This window comes from Crocuta crocuta, unplaced genomic scaffold (genome assembly GCF_008692635.1).
Source record: "Crocuta crocuta isolate KB4526 unplaced genomic scaffold, BGI_CrCroc_1.0 scaffold28, whole genome shotgun sequence".
NCBI lineage: Eukaryota > Metazoa > Chordata > Mammalia > Carnivora > Hyaenidae > Crocuta > Crocuta crocuta.
This window is the reverse complement of record NW_027533256.1, coordinates 8329685-8349753: the sequence shown is the minus strand read 5'-3', so window position 1 is coordinate 8349753 and position 20069 is coordinate 8329685. Positions and strand designations below refer to the sequence as shown.

The following is a 20069-nucleotide window of genomic DNA, read 5'->3' as shown; positions in this document are numbered from 1 at the left end:
AGGGATGTATGTTGTGAGTGTGTGCTGTGTGTGTGGTGGGTGTGATGTGAGCATGCAGTTTCAATGTGTGGTGTCTGAATGCATGGGTGGTTGTATAGAAGTGTGCATTGGATATATAAGTGTATCATTTTGTGAGGTGTTGGTGTCAGGGATGATGTGTGGGTATGTGTGTAATTCTTTTGGGGTTGGTTGGTTGGTTTTTATTTATTTTTGAGACAAAGAGCATGAGTAGGGGACGGGGAGAGGGAGAGGGAGACACAGAATCTGAAGCAGGCTCCAGGCTCTGAGCTGTCAGCACAGAGCCTGATGTGGGGCTCGAACCCGCAAACCATGAGATCATGACCTGAGCTGAAGTCAGACACTTAACTGACTGAGCCACCCAGGCACCCATGTTTTTGCTTTTGACATAATTTATATATACCTCTCTTTATAAGTTTAAAATATACCATGAATTCACATAACATATTGCAAAATGATTACCACAATAAGTTTCATGTTATAACTTTTTTAAATATCAAAACCAAAAAATTTAAGAAATAAGAAAAAGTATATTTGGAAAGCCCTCAATAAAATGCTAACAAATGGAATCCGAAACATACGAAAATAACAGTACATCAATACTAATTAGGGACAACCCCAGCAATGCAAGTCAATTCAGTATTTGAAACATCAGTGTAACTTACCACACCAGAAACATGAAGAAGGAGAAACATGATTATCTCAACGGATGAATAAAAGAATTGGATACAGCTCAATGGCCAGCATCATACTAGGAACAAAGCCCGACAAAAGGCATCCACACAAATACAGCTAACCACACACCCAATAGTTATATAGGGAACACCTCTCCCTGAGATCGGGGATTTCACAAGCGTGCCCTCTCTCCCTCTCCAGAGGTCCCTGAGTCAGTCTGGTGAGGACGTCCTGGGCCATGACTTGTGCTAGAAGCCCCCTCTCTGTGATGAGTTCTGTGTGTACAGGCTTAATGTCTCATCGTGGGGACTGGTACTGCTGAGGAGGATGGAGAAGCACACTTACTCCACTGGCAACAGCACGTGCAGCTGGGTCCAGGTGGATGCAGGCCCGAGGCTGGGTCTGGCCTCTGTGTTCTTAACTGTAAANTCTCCACTCTCTGGGTTTTGCAGTTAATATTTAATATCTCAGCATATTTCTTTACTGTTTACCTATCCAGTGTACTTCCCCCCCAACTCACACCCACCCACCCACACGCATACCCATACCCAATCCCCCACACACACACAATGCATCTTATTTTTTTCNTTCTCCCAACACCATCTGTTAAAAAGGCTGTCTTTTTTCCATTGGATATTCTTTCCTGCTTTGTCAAAGATCAGTTGCATCTTATTTTTTTATGTGTTTAAAGTCAATTACAAACATTAGGCTACCTCACTCCAAAACCAGCCATTCTGCATATCTATATTTATACAAATATTTCTTAAGAGCTCTCCTTAAATTGCAGCAAAGTTTAGTGTATCATTTGATGACTTCTGAAAAATGCACACCCCAGAAAGACAGAATTTACCATTGTCCCTAGAAAATCCCCTCAGTTCACTTGCCAGGCAATCCTTGTCCCCAATCCACATTCTTCTCAGTTTTTTCCTCCATAGGCAGTTTGCTCCTTTAAAATATCTTCTCAGGAGACTCATGCAGTATGAACATTGTGTTTAAACACTCTGTTTGGCCACTCATCTCGGCTCCGTGGTTTGGAGATTCATCACTCCTGTTATGTTTGCTGGGTATGCTTGGATTTTTGTGTGTGGGAAGAAGGCTAGAGGTGGCACCTTCTCATTGTTTTTCCTGTGTGTGGCTGGCCCAGAGTGAGTGTCTACAACAGCCAGGGCACATCAGTGGTGGCACATAGTAGGGCACAAGGCAGAGGCAGGCTTTCCTCTGAGAGTCGGTGGACAAGATCCGCAGGGTGGCCAGGAGACTCACTGTGTGCAAAGGACAGGGCAGGACCCAGAGGGTAAAGGCAGAGCCCACTATGCAGTACAAAGCCACCTTTACCACCAACTGATAGCTATTGTTCCTCTCTGATAAGGTTCCCTTTTTCTACTACTACTGGCTCCCAGAGATAGCTACTATAAATAGTTGATCATAAGACATACATACCTATCTAACTATGCTTTTCAAAGTATTCTTACATCAGCGGGATCATTTAGTTCACAACATTTTCCACCGTCTGTACATGTTCCATTACATGGATGGAAGAAATTTCATTAGTCTCCCCTGGTTAATACTGTGGTGGTTTCTAACATGTGGCTACAGCAGGCTGTGCACACCTGAGGCTCACCTCTCTGTGGGCATGGGTCAGGATTCCCTGGGTCAATTCCAGAATTGTGGCATTAAGAGGACACACAGGTTAAAAGTTGGTCAGTTGAGTCGAATTTCTCCCAAAAAGCCTGTGCTGGGCAGCAGGTGGTGTTCCCAGAGCCCGGCCCTCCCAGGGCAGGTCACTTCCACTAGATGCCCTTGTCAGTCTCAGCGTCAGTTGTCCTTGCTCACTGCTTGGCTTCCTCCTGTCCTTGTCAGGGAGCTGCTTGCCTTCCCAGCTCCTCCCTCTGGAGCCCTGGGAAGACTGGTTTAGAACTCTTCCTCCAGAAAGAAAGCTCTCCATAAAGAAGGATCGGTCTCCCTGCCAGGGGCTGGATGGTCCCTGTGCCACCTGAGAGTGGGTACACAGTGGAACTCTACCTGGGAGACAGCTCCCTGAAAGCCAATGTTTATCCATCCTTATCTTCATTTTCCTCCTGTGTGTGTTACTGTTGGAGGAATTGGGTGAGGGCTGTTGGAGCAGAAGGAGCAGCTACTGAACAAAGCAAAATCCTTTAACCCCATGTCTCTATTGCTCAAAAATCTGACACCATCACTGCCTCCCACTTACTGAGACTTGCTAGATTGACAAGACCCTCTCAGAGCAGCAGTGCTTGGGGACACAGTGGGCACTGCTGCAGGGAAGTGATGACTGAGCAGGGCCTGAAGAGCTGAAAAGCTAAAGAGCTGAAGAGCTGGGAAGGGGGTCACAGGCATAGGGACAGCATGTGCTCTTCCTGAGGAGTGCAGGCACTGCAGGGCCATCCCTCTGAAGCAACCTTGTGATAGCTGCTCAGAACCCCCTTTACAGAAGAGCAAAGGGGAGCGGGGGAAGTAGGTCCTGGATTGGGTACATGAAGTCCGATCTTGGCCCTGTACCTGCTAGGCATCCAGGGAAGGCCATCTGGTTCCCTCTCTTCAAGCTGGGGTAGGAATGCCTAGCTCATGGGTGTTGGAGGTTAAGGAAAGTGTAGAATGGCCCATAGCATATAATCAGTTAGTGAGGAGTGCCATTTTGATGAACACTGGCGTTACATGCCTTGGGTCTGGCACAGATTTGCCCATCTCTGGTTCCTTTTGCCTGTGTGCTTGTGGCAGGAAGGTTCTACTCACTGTTTTTACGTCCCCTGGAGACTGATCTCTCCACATGCAGCCATCTGAGTTTTCCCTTCTCTGCCTGTATCTAATTACAATGTGGGTTATCGATTTACTGTTCTGTCTTGCAAGGGAATGCTTCTTTGTGATTTAAAAAAAAAAATCCTAGAATGTAAATTTCAGATGACACTTCACCATGAGACTGAGAGCCAGCAGCTCTGCTCAAGGTGGCCCTAGCAAGGCTGGCAGAAGGGTTTACAGGAGACAAACCGAACTGCTCCTTCCAGGACTATCACAGAGCCCTGTGTCATGGTGGGAAGGGTCCTTATGAAGTGTGAGCCTTGAGCAGGCAGCCTGGCACAATTGAGTCCAAAGCACCATTGTACTGTTGGTTACTATGAGTGGGAGAGGACGTGTCACTTAGAGACATCAAGCCTCCACTGGTCCAGGGGCCAGGCTGGTGCCATGAACAGGAGGCGTGTACCAGGCTAAGCCAAAGATGGTTGGCTGCTTGTGAGGTGTAGTACACTAAGGCAGGCGCTGGCCACTGAGGAACTCCCATGATGTGAATGGGGCATTGGCCCCTGGCCCAGCCAATGGTTGACATGCAGAAATACGAACCCACCAATTCCAGGTGTTCCCATTTTCCAAGAACACTAGTGATCTGGATTTTTAATGAAAATGTGCAAACTTTAAATGTTGATACCCATTTTGGGGAAACACATGAAAGCCTAACCCAGTCAGCACTCAGCAACTAGCCACAGGCCTAGAATTTATTTTCTTCAAAGCAGAAAATTTGCAAACACTGCCCTGGCCAATGGGAGCTGCAGGGAGACCTGAAGCAGGAGGAATCAGAACATCCATGTCCAAGGTTGCACTAGTGTGTGGAAATAAATAAATTGAGCTAGGGCAAACCAAGCTTCCAGGATTGGAATAAACCAGTCTGAGAGGTGGAGGCTAATGACCTTGGGCTTGCAGTTAAAGACCTACATGTTATCTTGGCTAAACCCTTAGGGAAATGGTCTACCAGCTGTCCTTTCTATCCACTGGTATTTGCTTCAGGGGAGGCTCAGTAGCCTGGTGTAGGTCAAGGGCCTAGACCTGCACTTTAGCATATCAGTGTCTCCACACTGAAAGAGAAAGTGCTTGCTGAACCCGAGGTGAGTTGTCTGTAGTCCATGAAGCCTCAGGCAGAGGCAGTGGAAGAGCAATCATGGGAGACTTCCAGAAGCACAGCTAAGGCAGGACTTCTCCTTCCATGAGGGATTCTTTTGTGCAGGTTCCCAGAATCTTAACATATACAGAGGATGGGGCTGGGTCCCTTTAATGGGCTCCAAGTATCAGGGGTGAAGATGAGAGGATACCCAACAACCTAAGGCTCCCCTATTACTTAGAGTGGACCCTCTATTATACTGGGTTAGAGTCTGACCTCCAGAGGTCAGACATGTTTGTTTTGACATGTTTGCTTCCTTGCCGGAATCCCTAAAAATTCCATTTTTTGGGGGGACATGCCTTGTAAGACAGGAGAAAGGCAGTCCTCAGCCCCACCTTACACAGTCCTTTGAATGTTGCTTTGCAGAAGACTATGAAGTGATGATTACTGGAAAAGGATTTAATAATGCACCAAACAAGGAGGAAGTTATTTGTAGGTTCCGCTTCGGCACTAATAAATTCTTTGGTAAGTAGCTCTTTTGGTGCCTAGAAGTGACAAATTCCCTACAACAGGCTGTCTTCCCCTCAGCCAGCCAGGCCTTCAAAGCCCTTGCTGGCCATTCACTGTGGGTGCTGTGAGGATAGATCAGCGTGGACAAGTAGAAGGCGGGACCTGGCTGGAAAGCCTGGTGACCTACACCTCAAAGCTGGGAAGTCATCAATACCCAACACCACAAGAGCCTCTCAGAGCAGGGCTTTACCCCTGCCTAGAATGGCTGTGGTGTGCTGGGTATGTCCCAGAACTGCATTCCCCCTCCCTTGGCTCAGCTCTGACTTGCCTTAAAAGATAAAGACCCGAATCCATCAACTCTGCTAGTCAGAAAAACAGGCAGCCCTGGAGCTCTGAGTCTGGGCCAGGTGTGAGAGAGGATGCCAGCTACCAAGCCTGGGTCCTGGAATCCTGGCACAGGCACACGTCACATGTCTGACCTTGACCATATGAGGGTTCTCTTCTCAGCTTCTTTTCCTCTACTGCAGTAGTTGAGCTAAGCCATGGTACCTCTGTAAGCCTATAATTGGGAAATATTCAGGCATCAGGTGTTCCTCCATGATGGGTGAGTGGCCAGAGAGAGCCCACAGTTGGATACGTAGATGTGCCCTCAACACTGAGATGGATATAATCCTCCCCAAAGAGCAAGGCAGTACAGTAGGACTTTCTTCCACTGAGCACCCAGTGCATTCATTTGACCTGACTAGATTATGTTCGGTGACATCTTACTGCAGAGCCAACTGGTAAACCCAGAGCTACCTCCAGACATCCCAACATTACACGATAAATGTTTCAGTCTCCTAAGGGAAATGGTGTCTCTCAGGGACAGGACAGGTGCCACGTTCCTCCGTTCTCCGTGCCTTCCATTGTTTATTGTTGTCTCAAAAATTGGCACTCTCTGCATTTATTTTGCTCCTTATTAGTTATTTCATTGTCTGTCTCCCTCCTATCTTTCAAATGTAGGCCCCTTGAGAGCAGGGACTCAGGCTGCCTTTTCCATTTTAGCCAGGCATTGCGTAGGGCCTGGTGCATGGCAGGGGCTCCGAGGAAGGCAGCAAAGGAAAGCTGGCATCTGCCAGCGTGTTCATCTGCTCGCCAGGGCCAACTGAGGGGAGATGGATGCATGGACATGCCCACTGACATTCTCTTGTGGTTTTCTCCTAGATAAAAAAGTCAGCGCTGTGGATGATAACACCATAACATGCCCAGGAGTAAGGGTAGAAAAACCAGACGAGTAAGTGCCCAGGTCAGGGGCCACAGGTGCAGTTTTTGCCACTGTGAGGCATATAGAATGTGGGATGTCACCTCTGCTGGGGCAGCACGTGTCTGTCTCCCAAAGTCTCAGGGCATTCTCTCCACTTTTCCATGTTGGTGGTCACCTGAGGGGCTCAGGGATCTGCTATAGCCCAGTCTCTGCTGAGGAGGAAGACCCTGGAGATGATGTCTCTGGGGAAGGCCTCTGCTCCAGGTAGCCATCAGAGCTAAGCCAACATACTCTGCAAGTGGAGAAAAGTCACGATGGTGACACCAATCCGCCCTGCCTAGAAACCTAGCCCATGGCCACGAGGGCATGTTATCCCATGCAGGGCTCCTCATGCCCAGGCAGCCTTCACTGCAGAGGCTGCTCTCAGGTGCTTGGGGGTGAGCTCCCTTTACCCATGCCCTGTGCTCACTGGTGGCCCCAATGCCTAATGATCACTTACAATGAGAAGAAATGTGGGATGTGGTTCCAGCGGAATGCAAGAAATATGTCTGTCGGGGCTCTTTGTACCTCCGCAATTTCTGTGTTGTAGGTTGATCCACGTGGAAATTAGCCTGAATAATGCCAAGAGCTTCATTAAGAGTGATGCTAACATTACCACCAAGGACTGTGTGAGTGCTAGGGTAAGGCTGTAGCCTCCATCCTGGGGCCGTCCCCAGCACCTCCACTTAAGGAGCACACCGCCTAGGAAGCAGGAGAGGGGACACAGTGCGAAGGGCCTGAGAAAGGAACGTGTGCTGACAGGCCGCTGGGCCAGGCTCAGAGCCGGCACGGGGCCCTCAGCCCTTCACCGGCAAGCTGTCCACACATCGGGCTGGGGAGGCGCCCTGGGAGCACTTCCACAGGGGCACCTGCGGTGTAGCCCCCCGTCCAGGTCCTGCAGAACCTCTGCTCTCTCTGTGGACCAGGTGTCCCTGATGGCACAGGAAAGGGAACAGGTAGAGCTCTAAGCAGAGTCCAGAATCGGTGCTGGGGCTGTGCCGCCCTGCCTCGCCCCTTGCCACCTCCGCTGGCCCAAGGATCGCAGTGGGGAGCTCTGGGCCCCATCCTGCATCCCAGCTGGGTGAGTGGGAGGGGCTGGGAGACTGGTGGGTTCGGAGCCGAGTCCAGGACCTCTGGGGGAGTGGGGTTCGCCAGATCCGGGCCCCAGACACGGGGGGTCTGGAGGGTGGGACCAGCCGTGGCCCTGTGCAGTCAGGTGTGTTTCAGCAGCTGCTGATACGGCTGAACCCACACACCCCCGGCACTGTCTTGAGCCCAAGCCCGCATGGGGAACACCCTCATCATTTTGCAGAGGGCCTCAGCCTCCCGTCTGCCTCTGCTGCTTTCTCGTGCTCCTCAGCCGTCCCTCGCTGCTAACTCTCTGACCCCTGCGGGATCTTGCTCTCCTGCACCTGGTGGGAAGCTGCCAGGCTGTGGGGAGGGCCTGGGATTCAGCTCAGGGACGGGCACGTGGGAAGGAAGGCGCTGCCCCCAGGTGCCCACTCCTTAGAGCCCCACGTCATCTGGGCACTGGTGCAGGGCAGCATGACGTGGGCGACAGAGCACGTCAGACATGAGAAGAGGGCTACCTGGGAGGAGGGATGCCCCTGCCAAATGGCCACCAGCCTAGGGTCCTGTCTGGGAGGGATCCAGCAGCGCTGACAGTCCTCTGACTGTGTCTTCACTTGTGCCAGGACGGGCACTCATGGATCCGAGACCACACACAGCCACTTGCCCATCAGGAGTCTGACTGACAGGCCACCCTCAGCGGGCACATTCAGGAAAGAACTCAGGAGGACCTGTGCCACCATGGGCCCCGACCCTGCTTCCCTGGTCAGCTGCCCTGACTCCTGGGCACACTCTGTGCCCTCCTGTTCCCCCGCCTCAGGGAAAGCAGAGCACTCGGTTTAGGAGAGGGGCAACACAGCGTGCGGCTGAGGCGTGCAGACTGGCTCATCAATCCCCCCCACCCCGCCCAAGGATTCAACTCCCCGTCAGGGCTCTGTGCCAGAGCCTCTGAACAGAGCCAGCGGTGTGCTCTGCAGCCCAGGGCTCCACAGCGGCTCTGTGAGTGCGGTCCTGTCCCCGGGGCCCTCAGTGCTCCCTGGAGGCGGGGAGACCTGAGCTCACTGGGAGCAGGCTGACGGGCAGGCCTGGTGTGAGGTGCTGGGGAGGCACCCAGTAAGAGACCCAACCAGATCTACCGCAGACTTTTTATGTGTGCTCTTTTCAGAATGGGGCACCCGAAGAGGGAGGTCCCTCTCCGTCTCCTCCTCCTCCAGAAAATACACCTCCATCATTATTCCCACCAATCCCATCTTTCTACTTGATTGGGCTCCTCCCAGCTGGGCTCCTATTCCTGTGTCTTTTCTGCTGCCTCTGCCGATGCTGCTGCAACAAGGTAAATAATGTCTTGAGCAATATTACCATTCTCCAGGCGCGTGCCAGCAACGCGACGGACACAGCCCCTACCCCTGCCCCGTGATCCTGCCATGGGTGGGTTCCCATGAGCTCCCGGGTCATCATATGAGCAAACAGAGGCACAGACTGTGTCTTCTATTCCCAGAGAGAGACTCAGCCTGTGTCTCCGGGCTCCTCTGCTTCATGCTTGTTTCCAGGGGCGGCCTGTGAGCTGCCCTGTCCGCTGGGGAGAAGCCACCCCAGAGCCCAGTGACCAGGGAGGCCTCACAGCAGCCAGGCTTCTGGAGAACTCAGGGAGACCAAGCACCAGAAGAGGTCTCTGCTGCTGAGGGAAGAAGGCGGGACCCACAGGAGGCACTGGGAGCCCCAAGGGACAATCCTGCCAGCAGGGACGATTCCTGGCCTCTGGGGCAGCTGAGCCTTGGAAACCAGTACAGGTCTCTGCACACAGCTAGTGTGTCCCTCCTTCCTTCCTCAGTCATTACTAAGGGCAGGGTGTGATGGGCCCCATACTGGGCACACGGGGACATTCCTGCACACGGGAGCTCACAGTCTAGTGTGTGCTCTGCTATTGGTCCCTGGGGGTGGAGGGTAAAGTGTCACCTTCACAGGCTGTGGCATCAGAGCCCTAGCAAAGGAGAGCTGCCGGCCCCGCGGGAGGGAGAAGGGCAAGACGCGCTGGCTGCTGGCTTTGCAAGGACGTGGGCCGGAGCTGGGTGAAGGAAGAGGGAACAGCAGAGGTGGGAAGGGACAGAGCAAAGCAGCAAGGCAGAAGCGGGTCTGATTGCTGTGGAGGGGGAGCTGTGAGGACAGAAAGTGGGGCTACAGGCTGTCAGCACAGAACGGGGACCAGGGAGGGCTGCGGGCTGTGGGAGGTGAAGGGAGAGGAGCAAGGAAATTGGACGTGCTCTCTTGTCTTCATGTGATGGAAAGTGGAAGGGCAGCTGATGAAAACTCCTGGGTGGGGCACCTCCACCAGGGCCCAGGAACCCTAGTCTGGCGGTCTCCCTGTCCACCCCCACCCTCCCCGCCCAGGGCGGTCCGATTCCCCTTTGAGAACCCAGGAGCCTGAGCCTCAGGGGGGTGGGGCCGGTTGGCCACATCCCACAGACCGTGGGTTCGCAGGCTGACACCCCAAAGCCCATGTTCTGTGTCACTGCTGCTGAGTAGGGTCACCTCCTGTCTGCATGGCCGAGCCAGTACCCTCCATGCTCCTGCAGCCTGTGCTCATGTCTCTTTATCATTCTAGCCCTGCAGGCCGCCGCCAATGCCGAAAATAATATTGGTGAGTCGTGATTTTTGTCCTCATGTTGTCAGCATGCCCAGTGCCCACACTGGCCTTCACAAAAGGGGTCCTGTTGCCTGTGGGATATTTCCACCCCTGTCCCACCACCTGCCACCTACCTGGGCAGAGAGAGCTGGCAGAAAGAAGAGGGTGAGGGAGGGGCAGAGAGGGCCCTCGGGAGGACTTAGGACTCCTAACACCTTTCCCAAGTATGCACCTCAGCCCGACCGAGGACTGTGTCACTCAATTAGAAACTTGGGGTAGCCTGTTTCACCAATGGCTGTAGACCCCCAAATATTGGAGCTTCCATCAGTTCCCAAAGGATAGTTCATAGCTATACCTTCGCCAGGTCTCAGGTGAGTTCTTGGAAAAAGAGCCTCAGGTCTCAGGACCAGGTGGCCCCCTTCAGGCTCTGATGTATGTTGGGGTGTGTTGCACTGATCTTTATCATCGTCACCTGGCAGGGCAAGAGGCTTGGCTGCTGGTGCTTTAGGGAGTCCGGAGCTGGGGAGGTGGGAAGGGGTCTTACCAGGTACCAAACGTGAGTAAGGCCCAGGCCAGGTGAGCACAGGGAGCAGGTATGGCTCGCTCAGAGTGGGGACCCAAACAGAGCCCAAAGTAGTAGTGGCAGGGACACAGTGTCCCGAACCAGGGGACCTGAGCCTGAGAGCAGGTACACACAGGCCTCAGTGTCCCGGGCTGTACGGTGGCTGGCTGCAGTATGACCTGAGGAGGCTGCAGGTGCCAGGGTCAGGTGAACGCAGCCCTGTCCTCCACAAATGACTTTACCCTGACACCCCTCCTGTCCACTGATAGCCGCAGGACCAGGCTTCTCCACCAAGGACGGCACCAGGGCACAGTGCGACAACACACAATACACTGTGTTGGTCTCTTACGGAAAAGTCATATCTGCACACAAAAGGAGTTTGCTTGTTTTCTCGTGGAGGACACTGTCACAGTACAGAGTGCTCCTCGTTTGTCCATGAAATCTCCAATTTCCCCTTTTTGAGTGGCCAGTGCTTGACAGTGGCTAGGGCAACAGTGGCATGTGTCTGACCCAGGAGTTGCCAGACAAAGAAGCAAACTGTGCTTTCTCTTCCTAGGCTCCAGTGAGGGAATGCGTACAGCCCTGCCCGATGGTTGCCCCTTGTAGGTGCCGAGGACGCAGGATTAGACGGATAGAGGTGAGAAAGACCCTTAGGTGGGACTGAGGGACAAGGGAGGGCAGCCGGTCCGTGGCCCCACATGACACGTGGCCTGGGTGGAGATGAGCTCTGCGGGCACTACATCCATCCCTTGGCACCAGAGAGGAAGCGGAGGCCATCCCGATCCCGGGCCCGGAAGAGGGCAAAGGGTGTGAGGGCTCCTGCTGTCACCACCACCATGGGGGCCCACACCAGGGTCTCCCCCTTGGAAGGGGCCCAGGTTTGCAGATGTCGGAGGCTGGCCACCGCCTGCCAGTCCCAGGCTGTCTAGAAGGTTGTCAGCATCTCCAGCACTGGCTTCCGATTTCCTGGCCTGCAGGCAGAAGAGTAAGACACAAGCTCAACCACACACAGTCCCCAACAGCTCAGGGGAAAAATNCTGAACCCACGCAGCAGTGTCTGCTCCAGGTAGAGGGACAGAGCAAGCCATGGAGGGAGGCCCGAGACCAGAGGGAGGACAAGGGAGAGACACTAGAAAGGGCCATCCCTACCCATCGAGGTGAGGGCAGGGGCGCTGGGCAACCCTCTGGAGTGGTCCCTTTCCCAGACCCTGCTGGGAGGATCCTGGACTGTGGGGCACGTACAGCTGCTCAGCAATGTGCCCGGCCCTGCCATGCCAGCTCTGGAGTCCAGCCCACCACTGTTTCAGGCTGGGAGTGAGAGGGACCCCGTGTGTTTGCTGATGGCAAAACAGTCCTGAGAGGCCAGCAAAGTAGCAGAGGCAGCCCAGAGCGTGAGTGGCAGCCTCCAGGGCCATCTGGGTGTCCCTGTTCATCCTGAGCAGAGCTGGGAGCCCATCACTAGGCCCTGTGGGTGTGAGCTCGCTTCCCACTCCTCGGTCCTTCCCATCTGACTTTGTCCCTCCCACCATCCTCCTGGAGACCTGAGTGTGGCTGTTTTCTCTGTCTCCTCCCACGCACATATACAAAATGACCCAGCAAGACTCAGTCTAGTTCCTTAATCTTGAGCCAAACCCTGGCTCCCATTCGACGTCCTGACTTTCTTCCTTTGTTGCCTTATCCCAGGAAAAAAAGCCCATTAGTTCCCCGACAGGACCACAGCTAGATCCGCCCACTGTGGGAAGTCTGGCCCACAGTGCCCTACCTTACCCTCCCCCACTGCACGTGATGCCCACCGTCATAGAGCTGTGTCCCAGTGCACCTACCCTTTCTGTCCCCACAGTGCGCTGTGCATCGCACCTCCTTTTTCCTCACAGCCACCCCGCAGGGACCACACCTGCCAGTGATACAGAGCCTCCTGAGTGCAGACACTGTTCTAAGTGCTTGATACAACTAACTCTTTCATCGTCCCACGACTCCATCAGGGAGAAAGCCGAGACCCCGCACAGTTAGTCAACTTCCCCGAAGCCCAAGGGTCAGTACCAGGAGCTGGCACCTCACTGCCAGTGTGGCTGACCTTCTTCCAGCAAGGTTGTCCCTTCTCTGCATGTCACAGCTGTGGAAACTGAGCCCCTGAATTTTAGTGATGGACTCACTGTGACCCGGCTGTGGAGAGGTGTGGCAGGGCAGGTAATGACCCCCAGAAGGTTCACATCCAAGTCCATGTTACGATGCCCATGTCATGCTGTCAGAGTCATAGGGAAACATCTGGGATATACTTCTGTCCATAGTGCAGTGTTTAGATGTGCAAACAATTGTGAATGTGACTATCTTATTTTTATAATATGCTGATAACAGACCTTGTAAATATGAGCTCATGTATGTTTGCTGAGAAAGAGTTTTTCCATGGAACGATTAGAACCTGGATACAGATTGGCCTAATGATGTATTCTTCCCAAGGAGCTCCTGAGTCCTCCGTCCTTGCCCACAACATGGAGGGAGCTCCATCAGGGAGGGGGTGTGACAAAGCTGGGACATGGCTGCACCTCTCCAGGAAGACTGAACTTGACAGCTGTCTGTCAAGCCAGTGAACTTTGAGAAGTTTACAGCCCTACCCTCACCCCGACCCAAAACTCATACACACACGCACACACGCACACACGCCCAAGCATGTACAAGGACATGCACACACATGTACACATTCCCCATGAAGTAGCAGGAAATGCCATAGTGGAGCCCGTGCTCAAAGCATGGAGATTAGGGCTAGCAACCAACCATTTTCAGGGGATCCAAGATTAGTCCCTGCACTACGCAGCACCCAACTGATGTAAGAAGTAATTGGTCACTGGCTTAGATCATCAAATGGTCGAGAGGCAGGAGGAAGGAGACTCCCCTCTACCTCCAGACCCCTTCACTCAGCCCGTGACACTTGTACCACAGACTCAGGGGCTCTGCGGCCCTCTGGTTTCCCCCCACCACAATAGGCCCCCCTCTTCTCCCAGCATTCCGTGTGAAGATCCAGCCTGCAGCTCCCAGAGGTGGACTCAGGCATGGGGGAGAGGATGGGCCTCAGCACAGGTGCCCTACAGCTATCTCTTGATGATATCGGAGAGATCCTACAGCAGTTTCTAGGTCTAGAATAATCTGTTCATGTTCTGGAGTGAATAAGTAGAAATAAAGGAGCCTGAAATAAAAGTAAAACAATCCAGTCTCTTCTTAATAGCAGCACACCCATGCACACATGTAACACCAAGTGTCCTGACCTATAATGAAACCACAAGCCTTCACTTGCTGCTATAGAAGATTTGAGAATGTGAAAACCTAGACCACACTGTCAGCCTTTCCCAAAGGAATCATGGGCTTAGCTCTGCTTCAGTAGAACTGTAGTGACCATGTCTAGGGAATTTGGTCAAACTGATTTACGAATCAATTGAAAAAAAAAAATACAGTTAAGCAGAGTTTGGGAGTTTTTGATGTGATCCTGGGGCCAGCATGGTGAGCATCCTGCCAGATGACCAAGACCTTGTCCATGAGTCCAAAACAGTCTGAGGTGTTGAGAACAGGCCCAGCTGCAGTGCTCTGGGCCATGGACCAGATGTTCCCCTCTTCGGCACCAGAATGTGGTTTAACAGAGGCGGCATTAGAGAATGGGTCTGTCTATTTGTGTGAAATGGAGAGGCCAGGAGGGAGGACAGCCCTGGAGCCCAGGAATATGGAGGCCACAGCTCAGGTCACCATGCAGGGGAGGGGCCCTGATATGACAGACCACGGGCCTGGTACTGGAGAGGATGACTGGAGTGGAGACACATAGCTGAAGTGGGAACCTCCCCTTGGAGATGATTCTGTGCAGCCTGGACCAGGGGAGTGCAAAGCCAGGTGAGCAGGGGAATAGAGACCTTTGAGTTGGCCTAAGAAGGGAGCCTGAGGGTTTACATGGCAGTCCGTGCTCAGAAAGGTGAAAATGGACAGGTAGCAAGAGACGCACGTGGCTCAAGACAGGGTTTGGGCTGAGTAGGCCCTGAGTGTAGGGTTGGTGACCTGGAGGCTGGGGAAAAGGAGGCAGGGGAGGTGAGCATGGACAATATGGAGGGCCAGCAGGAGGGTGGCAGGAGAAGCCATGCCTGTGAGTCTGGAGGTGAGAATGGCCAACTAAGGAGTTGAGATCAAGGGATTGCTGCTAAATGATCAAAGAACTTGCTATCTGCAGAGATCTCAGGATTCCATTCGTAGTGGTTATCATGGATGATTTGTAAATAAGCAACTTTTATTTCCTTGTGCATGTCTGTGTGTATTGCGTGGGACCTCCACAACAGGCAAGTGTTACTTTTATGATCAGGGGAAGCTGAAATGTTTATCTGTAAAAGATAATATTAACTTGATAAAACCTAAGTGGATGTTACATAGAAAGTGGCCTAGCAAGTGACACTTTTCCCTTGCTCTCCTGCTAGGAAAGTCACAGCGAGGACGCCCTGCCCATCTCTGGGCTTGGCTTCGCTCTGCACACGGGAGTTCAGGCCCCCAAGGGTGTGTCTGTTCTTGAAGGTTTCATTGTATCAACTTCGTGTGGGTATGGGAAAGGACATGGTCAGCCTCAAGGTGTCCCAGATTCATTAAGAACATACTTAGAAATTCAAGGGATTTTAGGTGTGTTGTTTTTCCAATGTGACTACATTAGGAGAGAAAACCAAGATTATTCTAAAGGGTTAGGAAGAATTTTTAGCAGTAGGGTGATGACAATGACAGTCTCAGTAAGAGAAAGCAGTGGTCAGCGCTCTTTGTCACTCACAGGTACTCAAGGTAACACTATTGAGTGAATGATGGGTTTGCGGAAGCCTAAAGTCTGCCCACTACATGGCACACCTATGGGGACTGATGGGGCTTTCTGGGGACCAATGGGCCCAGACAGATCCAGCAAGGGGATCATTGAGGACCTGGGCAGTAGGAAGAGCATAGGTGTGATTAGAGAGGAGCTCGGCAGGCCCCAGCATCCAGGGAAACCGTGGCTTTCTGGTCCCAATTCCACTGGTTTCTCAGTGATCTTCTCTCTCTTCTCTTCCCTACAGAGGCGCTTCAACTTTGCCCGATTGAAGCCGCCCTGCATGAAGTACCCCTGTGCTTCAAAGATCTGCCTTCCACCCTGTGCCCCAAACATCTGCCTTCCACCCTGTGCCCCAAAGATCTGCCTTCCACCCTGCGCCCCAAAGATCTGCCTTTCAACCTGTGCCCCAAACATCTGCCTTCCCGCCAGCCGGGAGTGCTTCCCCATCAGCAGCTGCTACTCATGCTACCAATACCCGTCACGCAAGTGCTCCCGGCTTCCCTCCAAGATGCTGCCACTGATGGCCCCCTCTGCCCGGGCACTCTGCGGAACCACTTTGTCACTCCCACCCCCATAACCCAGCCTCCAACGCATCAAAACCCCAAGGTTATTAAGAGCCCGTTTTGCACTGAATCAGACATACGTATTGAGTCTTGGTTTACAGTCAAAAGGAGTTGGAATTAGTTGCTTATCAGCAAGAGAATTTGTTACCTGGTGGGTTTGCTCCGCTGTATGAGACATGTCTATGCTGCTTCTATCCAGGACAAAGCACACCGGTGCCCTGTGGATGCAGACAGGGACATGCCCCAGTCCCCACAGCCTGCTCTTCATCTGTCGCGAAGGGCTGGGACACCTGGGATTGTAGCCAAATTCCGCTCTTTGCAAAAAGCCCAACATGTCTTTGAAATAGGAATCCAATCCTGCATCTCCTTCCCTAATTTTGTGTAGAGAGAAAGACGTGAGTTTCTCACCCTCCTTCACTCCACGTTCTTGGTTTTATTTTTTTCACTACCCACACTCCGAATGTGTCCTAGAAGGAGACAAACCCCTCTCAAGTTCAGCAGCTGCCAAGGGCAGCTTCTCTTTCCAGACACCCCTGACTGTATCCTAGGCCCAGAAGGATTTTAGAGAACCCCCTCTGTTTCCCTAGACAATGTAAACCTCCCCTGTTTGTCATTTGCCATTTGCAAGACCACAACCAGTTATCTCCAACCTATGTTGGAGTAAATTAAAGGACTCTGCACCCTCACGCTCATGTCCTTGAATGTCATGATTATTCTTTTCAGTAGAATTTCTGTAAGATGAGTATAGGTAAAAAGTAAACCAGGTTTGGATTTTTAGTCTGCGTTGATTAAAGTGGCTGTAGAGTGATGCCCATAATTTAAAAAAAAAAAAACAAAAAAAAAAAACACGGAAGGAAGGAAGAGAAAGAAAGAAAGAAAGAAANAAAACAAAAAAAAAAAAAAAAAAAAAAAAAAACACGGAAGGAAGGAAGAGAAAGAAAGAAAGAAAGAAAGAAAGAAAGAAAGAAAGAAAGAAAGAAAGAAAGAAAGAAAGAAAGGAAGAAAGAAAGAAAGAAAGAAAGGAAGAAAGAAAGAAAGAAAGAAAGAGAAAGAAAGAAAGAAAGAAAGAAAGAAGATAAGGTTTTCCTGAAATGGCTGTATGTGTGGAGAATGTTCGCAGGGTAACTCTCCAAAGCATTTATACCTGGAGTTGCTCCTACTTGTGGACCCCGCCCCCACTCCTCTGCCCTGAGTGTCCACAGTGTCCACTCCACAGCCTGAGCCCCAGATCAGTGTCCTGCCATGACAGGAACGGTGGCAGAGAACACGTCCCCCCACATGGTGGGCCTTTTCCACCTCTGCCAGCACATCTGTCTTGCAAGCCGTTTATAGGAAGCCTTTTCCTGGCCCGAAATGCCAGGCACAGGGTGTCACAGAAATGAGCCAGCCCAAGATGGAGTCCCACGCTTAACCCCTGTGGTGTGGGACTCAGTAGTTTCACTGGGACCTCATTCAGCAACTCATTCCAGAGCAATGATAGGTGCTTGAAGATTACAAGCAACTGCTCTATGCCTCACTTGCTGAGGTCCTTCATGGGATGTGAGGCCTTAGCCAATGTTCTGGTTTGGTTTCGTGTTACAAGGGTAAAAATCACCAGCTGAGTGAACACAGAGCACGTTAACAAGGCTGGCAGGCATCACAGGGCTGGCCCCATGGGGAAGGGTCTCAGATGCCTGTGCAGTGGGGGATGGGACCCACTGGTTCTAGACTGCCTTCGCTGAGCCACTGGTCCTTATGAGTCATACACAAATGAGCCAAGAGCACCCATACGCAGCTTTAAAAAGGTGGCTAGGACTGTGGGTCTTTTAAGAATCAGAGGGAAAAAATGTTTATTGTACTCATGATACCAAGAAAAGTGTGTGAACCTTTTCTTTTTATTGGACAGAGAATGAAAACAGCATGAAAGTACAGACAAGAGATTTTTATCTCTTCTTGAGAAGTAGAATATTTTGTTTTGTCTGTAACTGGCGTGAAAGCATTGTCCTGGCCTGAGAGGTTCAAGGACACTTTTCTGAAAGCAGCTCTGTGCCCCAACATTGTATCCATATAAAACCATAAGATGGTGCATGCCCATCTTGCAGTCTCTGTGACCCTATATGGAGAAATGTGTCTGTGATTTAATAAAAGAGCTTAATGTGACCATGAACTGAAGTCTGTTCATTAATGGACATCGAGAGCCTTCTTATTTTTAGCCAATAATAACTAGGTCTCATCACACCTCCTTCATCTCTGAACTGAGGAGGAAGGTAGACATGGACATCTTAGAGGAACATCAGCCTGCCCCTGGCCACCCACAGCCACCGACCCTGGCCTCACTTCGGTAGTGACAGGAGGTAGCAGCAAAAGGCAGTTTCTTTGGGGACCCCTCCCTAGGCTGGGCTCCTGCCCTGCCTTCCCCAGTTCTAGCCCAGCAGGGCCTCTGGCTTGTCATCAGCAGGGGGCATCTCACCTAGTGAAGAGAGAAAGGGGCATAGCCCACTACTGACAGCTGACTCGCAGGTGGGCTGCCTTTGGCCTCTCACCTCCCCCTCCTACCGGGAACAAGAAATCTTGAGAAAACAAGTCTGACATCTGAGCCGTCCCAAGCTGAAATATCTACAAAGAATTACTGGGCAATGCTTGTTCTTTACTTTAGACATTTTCTGAATGCCTGTTGGTGTCTCGTGAAGCAGCCCATGTGGACTCACAGCAGACCTCCAAGCCTGGGCCAAAACCTGTGCTTCCGGAAGCCAGGATCCTCCCTCAGACCTCACCCAGGTCAGACACAAGCACACAAGCAGAAACCCACGAATACCCACCACCATATTGGAGCATGCGCACTTAAAGCTGTGGCCTTAACAGTTCCCCCACCTCCTCGCCCGTGCACCAGAACTCCCAGAGCAGGCCCAGGGTGTAGACGAGGTCAGCGTGACAGAAGGAAACTGTCTCGGGCACTGGCTGGTGCTTCCACCTGCACTGTGCTTGGCGATCTGCTCACATGGTAAAGCCACCTATGGAAATGTCCATTCAGTTCCACTCACTCTCTGTTTTCCATTCCACATTCCAAGCAGGCAGCCAGGCTCTGGGTGTTGCCTGGCTGTTTGCAGTGGGAGATAAGCGGTCCGAAGGCAACCTGCCTTCCACCTTGTATCANAGGGGGGGTTGGGGGGGGGGGGTAGGATGGAGTGAGCACGTGAAAGCTACATTCTGACAACTTCCGTTGTTAAATCATGAATCTTTCAGATGAACCACGAAGCTCACAAAAATGTCACAGATTGCTTCGGAATGTACCCCCACCTCGTTCATGCCCTCCATTAATTGAGGAGTTTCCATGGAAAAGTTTAAGAAATCCTGCCATCAGGGGTCTGCAGACAGGAGAGCCCAGCCTGACCCTGCCTCCAGGCGGTGCGGAGGCAGAGCTCACGACAGACACCAGAAGGACAGAACTACGGTGGGTGTGGCTCCTGACCTGTGGTGAGACAGGCAGCCAGGTCCCAGCAGCTCCAGACATTGGAAAGTCCATGGGAACAATTCTTGGCCTGCTCTCCGCGTCATGTGGCCTCTGGTCTCTGTCCCTCCCCACTCCCTGCACCTGCTGCTTTCGCCCCCATCTCTGCCTCTCTGTGCACTTGGCTGCCCATCCCCCACAGACCCTGGCTGCTGGTCCACTACGCAGGTTGACTGGCCGCTTCCCATTGCCACACTGGTGGGGGAAGGACACCCAAGTGGGCACATGGCTGCTGTCGGCCCCAGAACGGGGTGTGGGAACAGTGTTGACGGCATGACGGTGGGCTGAGCAGGTGCCTCCAGTGCTGTCTGCGACATTCTGAGAAGCCCAATTCAGCTGTCCCTCCACGAGTGGCCCTGGTCTCCCCAAACCCTTCCCTCCCACTCATTTCTCCCAACTGCTTTGTCTTCCTGATGCCCCAGGGAGCTGAGCCATGTGAGCACGGAAGAGCCACTCAGCATGTGCTCTCACCTGCCCCCAGCACCTGCCCCTCCAACCAGTGTCCCACACCTGGCTGCTGCCTCCAACCTCCAGACTGCGCCCATGCCAGCTGGGAGAGAAGGGCTTGGGCAGTGG

The 20069-nt window shown here is 52.3% G+C and overlaps 1 protein-coding gene across 1 annotated transcript in view; it reads left to right on the top strand.

The window, feature by feature from the left end:
- The window catches only part of ANTXRL (ANTXR like), a 34166-nt gene extending 17474 nt beyond the window's left edge, over positions 1-16692 (top strand). Inside the window, exons 10-16 of the mRNA XM_077746460.1 lie at positions 5009-5107; positions 6296-6365; positions 6925-7015; positions 8608-8775; positions 10045-10080; positions 11184-11264; positions 15688-16692. Of these exons, the coding sequence (XP_077602586.1) occupies positions 5009-5107; positions 6296-6365; positions 6925-7015; positions 8608-8775; positions 10045-10080; positions 11184-11264; positions 15688-16020 (878 nt within the window). The 3' untranslated portion in view covers positions 16021-16692. The remainder of the gene's footprint in view (positions 1-5008; positions 5108-6295; positions 6366-6924; positions 7016-8607; positions 8776-10044; positions 10081-11183; positions 11265-15687) is intronic.
- Positions 16693-20069: the final 3377 nt, after the last annotated feature.